We start from the raw sequence: 8,042 nt of genomic DNA on the forward strand, positions 1-8,042 counted from the left end.
AAAAACCACGTCCGCTGGCCCACACACCAGCAAGAGGCGATCCGCCGATGACCCAGCGCTGGCCTGGTTAGCCGCGCATAAAGTTGAAGATGACAGAGTACAAACACACGCAACATGCATAACGGCAAGGAGGTGAGAAGAATGTGGCTGGGCAGGATAAAACCAATGTGATCTGTTTATTCATGCAACATAGTTTCACACTGTAATGTAGAGCAAACATGCTTCTCCTATATCAAGTGGCGCTGCGAGAATCGGAACCTTCAATTTCAAGATAAGAAAACCCTTCAAATTCCTAGCTTCCACAGGTTTTTAGTACTCCCTCTGTAAACCAATGTTGACGTCTCTAAAACATCCTATATTAGTTTACCGAGGGAGTATGTAGCATATTTTATAAAGATACTTTTATCACCCTCCCGCAAAGGGACCCCATTCAACAATGCTAAATATAAATAGAGATGAGCATCCCCTGAACCGATGGCCATCCGCAAAGGGAACACATTCTCTTGTTTTACCATAAAAGAGGAACACAAGCTAAATCTCAGCTTATCCCAAACATATATATCATATCAGGTTACTTGTAGCAAGCACAATTTCTGAGTAACTCTAGTTTGGGACAGCATAATAGTAGCTCGAGTACACATGTCCAGGCACAACGCTTATTGAGTCAACAGAGAAGACACGGGGGGGCATTTGCATCCCATAGTATCCCGAGGTGCTTGCATTCCAAACCTGAAGCATACTTTCATATCAGTTCTTCCTGCCTTCACAGAGGATGAAGTGGTACCCGTGCCTGCATGGAGCAAACAGACATTGTGTAAGTATGTGGAAAAAGCCGATTTAGTGAGAATTTAAAGGAGCAAATCTTCAGGTAATAATCCAGGCTAGGATCCGAGCATTTCTCTTTATCCATAAATAGGTAATATATAGCATCCGAAGTATTAGTCCAAAAGAGCATTGCTACTGCATGATCTATAAGCCAAGTATGGAAGAGAAACGGTGACAGTTGACATACGTAGACTTGAATGGTGCACTAGTAGCTCCCACAGGTGTGTTAAACGCAACCTCCTGGAAAGGACCAGCCATTTTGCCACGCGGGAACCATCCAAGATCCCCACCTTTCTTTCCTGATGGGCATTCAGAGAATTCTTGGGCTACCTGAAGTATCAGAAAAACAGCTATGTAAGTCAAATGAAATATTATTCATGGTATTTAATAGCGTACGGAATACAGCATACAGTCTACAGGCAACAAGTTTAAGAATTGTACTGTACACAGCAGAATATTAATTTGAAAATGAAGGTAAATTTTCTAGGTAGATAGTTTTCCATTTGATGTCCTGTACATAACTGGACCAGGTAGCACAGGCATGTCCTTAGTAATTCACAAACCTCACAGAAGGTGCATTCACAACTATGACTAACACCTGCTCTCAGCAGACTTAATCCATTAGCATTTACCAATTGTAACAGATATTCACAGATCCAGCATTTACAGGCAACACAAGTAAGTATATTACTAGACATCTTAGCCTGCCAGTTTTCAAGTTTCAAAAAACCCAATTTGCTTACAAGACTATGCACCAGAGGGATTTATTCCAACTTCTGCACAATCAAGACAGTATTACAAAGTATTATCTGAGAAGGAGAAAAAAAGAATTTGTTGGTTATACTCGTTTCTTAATGAGAACAGCTTGATCCTGACTTAGTAAAAGTTCTCAAGGTCCTCTGGTATAGTCCTTTGGTTAGCTACTCAGATGATCAGGCCTATTACTAGTCTGGAATTGGCATCACCACTAGGCAGTACTAATCATATATGCCAGTTCTCCAACCATGCCTGGCGATTTTTGGTACCAACACCTTTTGCCACATCAAGGTCAACTATAATCCAATAGCTCAATCTCAGGCAACAATATGAACATGCAACAGGATTAGAAGTAAGGAATTTTTGACTTGCTTCACATAAACACTATTTGTGCTTCTCAATAGACGACGAGATTACTAAATTACCACACAGGTCATATGAATTCAACACAGGTGACAATGTATCCAACTTTCAGGTACCATGACGAAGGAGTTAGAACCATACATGGAACAAAACATGTAAATACATTTTGTGGATTGCTTTATCTAACTGCAGCAGAGGAACACCTCTGGTTCAGGAGGTACAATACAGGTAAATCATAGAGCCCTAAATGACATCTCGTTAACAAAAACAGCTGAAAAATGCGTGTGGAATGCAAATTGCAGACAGTGAATTCCACCGATAATCTGAGGTTCAGTTAATTCCTGACTAATCTCAAGCATATTCCTTTAAGCATGCTACATTAGTTTAAAAGCTGAGATGTATTCACCAGGGCTTATCAATCTGCCGCTTACCTTGGCAAACTCAGCAGGAGGGACCTTGTCCCCGTTGTCCAACCAGCCTTCCTGCAGCTTCTTGTACGCCTCATTGATCTTCCCCTGTTTCTCGCACAACACGTGCCTAGCTGCAAGCACAGGACAGCAACGCAACAGTTACCACAAAAGAGGACACAATTTCAAAACAATATCCAAATCCAATAAGCCTTTCGCTCAAGCATCCAATCTCGACCTCGCAGCCCTGCTAATTTCTTAAACGAAGCATCACAGGCGAATCCAGCCACAAGGCACAACCCTAAGATTCTCATCCTAATCTCGCGGGATCGACAGTTAAGGGATCCGTGATACCTTTGACGAAGGTGCAGGTGCCGAGGTCGTCGCCTCCCTTGCCGCCCTTGCCCTTGCCCTTGCCTCCCTTGCCGCCTCCGGCGTCGTCGGAGGAGCCGGCCGCCTGCTTGCCCTTCCCCTTGGCCTCCTTCCCCTTCCCGTCCTTCCCCATCCGCGCTGGTCGAGCGGGCGCGAGAGCTGAGAGAGTCTTGGTTTAGGGGCAAAAACCCTAGCTAGCTAGACTGATGATTGGGTCGAGATTGAGAGGAGAAGAAGGCGAGGCGAGGAAGACGAGACCAAACCTGGCCAGATGGGCCGGATGGCCTGGCCTGGCCTGGGCTAAAGCGTGCCAGAGGCACGGCACGCCAGCTATAACCATGTCAGCACTGACTTGTGGGCCACCTGGGTTACACGGTCAACCTAAATGGAGTTGACTACTGTGCCAACTTGTGGGTCAGACACGTCATAATCGGGTTTAAAACCCCCAAATGGCAACCAACTAATGTGGTAGTTTTTAGCGGATTTTTAGCATCCAACTGGTAGGTTTTAAGACAAACTAAAAAAGTGATAGTTATCTGGGATACATATCTGGAAAGTGGTAGTTTTTGGTTAATTACTCCGGCCAGCGGTGGCCGTCTGGTGACTAAATTTTTTCTGAAAAGAGGATGAATTGTTGTGTGAGACATGGTTGGTCACTAGTATCGGCTGTTTTAGGGTACATAGCGAAAGGGTGTAGCACTTTGGCAAAGTATGCATATTTGGTTTGATGAGCAAAAGGCGCTATGATCCCCTACCGCTAGGAAGTGGTCCGTCAGCGTAATTCAAAGTCGCTCAGCCATCGATGGTACAACATTGAAGAGGGCGACAAAAAGTTTTGCGGCTTTTACAAACAAGTGCATAACCTGTGGCCAAGTGGCGTGTTAATCCAAGATCTCGTAAGTTTTGTGGTCTGTTGCTCTCTGTGTTGGTCATTTCATTGATTTGATCAATGTCGTAACTTTTTGACATCCATTGTTTTCCTTTGCTAGCCCGTACGTGCATGCACGTTATACCTGAAGATGGAGTAGAAGCACTTCATCTATATGCATTATTGGTTGAAGTTGAATGAGCAAAGCAAATGGGCCGGTTTGATTGCCAATTTCGTCAAGACCGCCATGGTCAATGAAGATGAAGGTGGTGATTCAACCGTTCTAACACAAGATGGGCTTCCTCCGGCCCAGAAGGTGATTAGGAACCGGGGAGCAAATGAGAGGACGAGAAGGAGAGGCAAGAATGGGTGGTGACCAAGATGACAGAGAAGTTCGAGAACATAATGAAGAAGAAAGAGGAGGCATGTGTCGCGCGCAATGAGCTAAAGGAGGGAAAGAAGACACATGTGTTTGGCATCTTCATGAAGATGCAAGACAAGAAGCTCAACCTCCAAGAGAAGAAACTTGAGATCCAGGGCCTATTCGGAGGACTCCAAAATGTTGTGAAGACGTCAGACTTGAATCCTTATGTGGCAAAGATTGTTCAAGTTTGTCGTGCGAGCATATTGAAGCGCTACACGCAAATGGAGGAGGTCGGACCAGCTGAAGAGTGGGTTCTTTGCTACGGACAATCGGACTGGGAGCCAAACAAGGAAGGCCATTGGCACAAATTGACAACTTTTAGGATCGATTGGATGTAATACTACTGAAACACACGGTTGGTTTTTGTTGTGATTGCATATGGAAAAGTTCTGGTTATACCATCATACCAGTGTACCTTCTATTCTCGCCTCCATTTTCATCAAAGTTTATGTAAGCAAACTTATTTTTTGTTTCTCCCCAATAAAAGAACATTTCAACTCGAAACTTTGCAGATCAACATCACACAAGTACTACTATGTAGAGAAAAGTTTTTGGATTTTTTGGCGCACTCATTCAAAATTTGAAATTTGACAAATTTATGTTTCATAAATCAAAAATATTTTATACAATGAGTGACACTTGTGTATAGTTGACTTGCGAAGTTTCACTGTCAAAATGTTCTCTTATTTTGCAGAAACAATAAGGAGAAATTTTTATATAAGAATAACACAGATCTTGAGGCAAACTGGATGGATGAGATAGAGGGTACTTTAGTATTGGGCACAACAAATCCACAATCTTGCATATGTTTGTAACTATTAAACATACTCCTTCCGCTTATGAATAAGTGTACGTTGGACATTCAAAATTTGTTCACAAAAAAATGCATTTCTATCTTCTCAATGCACTTTAAAGTAAAAAAAAAAGATTTTGTTTCATCCTACGGTAATCAAGACCAATAACATTCAACACATGGTCTACTCACTTTCTACATGCACTTAGCTCATTGAAGGTGGGGTAATTAAAGAGGAGAGAGATGGTGGCTTGCATCTTCCCACTGATTTTTTTTACTTCACTCCATAATCTGTCCTAAATTTTTTATATGTGGGAACATCATCTTGAGATTGATGACGTAGTCGACTGAAACGTCTCCTTCCAATGAACGCACATGAAGGTCTAAAATAAATTCAGAAAAATGCGAGCACCAATGTTTAGGACTTATAGAACCCTATAAGTTTTAGAGTGGTTGGGCTTTTTTAGAACCGTTCGTTGATGTCGATCTAACGGCAGACAAATACGAAGTACTGGGTAGTACTCCGATGAAAGTACGCGAAAGTACTAAAACGAGTGGGGCCGGTACTCGTGACAAGGTGGGGACGCGTTTTAATATAGGGGCAGTTTAGTCCTAGGAAAATTTGCACGTGCTGCCCCTCTCGTCGAATGCAAAACCGCCGCCATGGTGCTACACCTTCCACAATTACTCATCGACGGCCATCTCCGCCCTCTCCTCCAAGTCCACCGCAGTCATCTCCTCCTTCTCGCCGCTGCAACTTCTCTCCACTCAGGCAAACCCCCCCCACCCACCCCACCCCCTCTTCCATCGAAGCAAGAATCGGCAGATCGAGCTGATGGCCGGCGGCGAGAACACCGACTTCGTGCAGATCGCCGGCGGCGACCAGGTCAAGTTGGCCAAGTTGAGGGAGATCCGTTCTTGATTTGACAACACAAGGCAGATGAGCTGGACGGCAATGGCCACTCTCAAGAATTTGACGAAGAAGGAGAGGGCAAAGCTTTGCCCCCCGCCCGCACAACCGATTCACAAGATCGAGATCCTCCTCTGGGCGATGGAGCAGGCCAATTCGTCCAGCAAGTGGACCAGGCGGAGGTAGTGGGCATTCAGATCCAGGGTAGAGCATCCACTGGATCAGGAACCCACCGTGCACGAGGTGCCGTTGCAGATTGTGCAGCCTCCAACCGAGTCATCGGAGACTCCGAAGCACAAGATGAGGAGGACAGTGGTCGCGACCTCGCTTCCCCGCCGTTCTCCACGCTTCCCTCGCCGCTCTCCTCGTCTGAACGGCGGCGGTAGCTATGTTTAGAGTAAGCTTCCCCACTCCTCATCTTCCTACTGCTCGTGCTTACATCGTGGTGATACTGATCGTAATAGCTCAGAGAGGGAATGCTATATGGCATTTTAATCTCAATGAATTGCATGAATATTTGAGTACATGGATTTGGAGGATGATTATGATGTATGTGAACCCTAGGCATCATATGAACCCTAGGAAAAATTAGTAATGTTCTAGTGGTAGACACTGAAATATTTCGGTACACACCGGTAGGCACTAAATATTTCGGTACTGCCCTAGGCAAAATTTGTAATGTTGTAGTGGTGGACACTGAAATATTTTGGTACACACCGGTAGGCACTGAAATATTTCGGTACTGCCCTAGGCAAAATTTGTAATGTTATAGTGGTGGACACTGAAATATTTTGGTACACACCGGTAGGCACTGAAATATTTCGGTACTGCCCTAGGCAAAATTTGTAATGTTGTAGTGGTAGACACTGAAATATTTCGGTACACACCGGTAGGCAATGAAATATTTCGTTACTACAATTTCAGTACACACCGATGCACACTGAATTATTTCAGTACTACAGTTTCAGTACACACCGGTACACACTGAAATATTTCAGTACTGCAAATTCTATACAAAGTTGGCATTTTGTCATTTATTTGTGAATTAATCCATGCATCATATGTCCTAACTTTGTACATGAGTTTGGGTCAATTTCATGTCTATTTATTGTTAAAATTATTGTCATGCCATGAAACACAAGACAAGTCACTGACCCAAGCTTGCAAAGATGCCATATCAATGTTGCTGATATGAATATGCATGTTTTCACCAAGTCTTGTGTCTGAATTAGAACTGAGCATTTTTTCTTGATGGTATCCATGGATCTAGAACTCCTATGAATTTGCTCATGTTGGATGTTTTGTTCTCCATCATTTATACTAGCATTCCGTGCGATTAGATGCCATGACAAGACCCCTGGCAAATTTATTTTCTTGCCTCCAACATCCCATGTGTGTTTTGCAGGAAAAAACCTGGATTTCATCAAGCTAGCTGAAGTTGTGAGGCTGGGAGGCTGATGGTGCTGCTACTGGCTGATCCTTCTTCTTTCAGCTTTTGTTCGTCCTTTCTCAAGCCGTTGGACCAGGGCTACTTCCCTATGTGCTGTTAATGTATTAAGTAGTTCCTTCGAATTTGTAGTATTAGTTAGTTTGAATGTGGAAGTACCTTAATTTTTAGGAATGAAATGTTGCTTTGTATGACCAAGGGTTTGATACCTTAATCTTTGGATAATTAATTATGTGAACTGTTGGATGTGGCGCACAACGAAACGCCTCTACCATTGATACTAGTTCAACATGTCGGTCCAATTAGAGACCAACCACTACCATATAGAACAGTTAGCATTTCATACTACAACCTGGCACGTACAAAACATCACACAGTGGAATAATCCCAGCGAGTAGACCACTAAATACCGAAAACATCACAACATGTCAGAAGTGTTTTAAGCATTTTATCATTGCAAAAACCTTAGAAAATCCATACAAATGCCGACAACCTTAGCAAACTAGTCCTGATTGCTTTTCATGTTGATACAAAGATGTAGAAAAATATTGGATCCGTTTACAACCTTAGCAAACTTGCTTCTCATGTTTACATCACGGCCGCCGGGTGAAGGAGGAGAAAAGCCCACCTACCTAACATGAGTTTTCTCACACACCACGGCCTGCATACGACTACAAACCCAGTGATATGGGCCACGATGCAGGCCCGTGGGTGGTTACAGAATGGAACACCAACAGCACGAGCCCCACGACCCCCACGATCACGATAACGAGAGCGCCTCCCTCACGCGACGAACCGCCTCCCCCAGAACTCAAAAATGCACCTTCTCCTCCATTCCTCCCTCATTATGCGAACCACGTCCATCTACTCCACAAAC

At 43.8% G+C, this 8,042-nt stretch overlaps 1 protein-coding gene across 1 annotated transcript; it reads right to left on the minus strand.

Moving 5' to 3' along the window:
* Positions 1-532: 532 nt before the first annotated feature.
* Positions 533-3,026, minus strand: LOC109773849 (uncharacterized). The gene is made up of 4 exons (XM_020332574.4): positions 2,706-3,026; positions 2,376-2,485; positions 1,013-1,155; positions 533-790 (listed from the first exon to the last, which is right to left on the minus strand). Exons 1-4 carry the CDS (start codon positions 2,854-2,856, stop codon positions 748-750), a joined length of 447 nt encoding a protein of 148 aa, XP_020188163.1. The 5' UTR covers positions 2,857-3,026; the 3' UTR covers positions 533-747.
* Between the last annotated feature and the right edge of the window lie 5,016 nt (positions 3,027-8,042).

This window comes from Aegilops tauschii, chromosome 5, assembly GCF_002575655.3.
Source record: "Aegilops tauschii subsp. strangulata cultivar AL8/78 chromosome 5, Aet v6.0, whole genome shotgun sequence".
Taxonomy (NCBI): Eukaryota; Viridiplantae; Streptophyta; class Magnoliopsida; order Poales; family Poaceae; genus Aegilops; species Aegilops tauschii.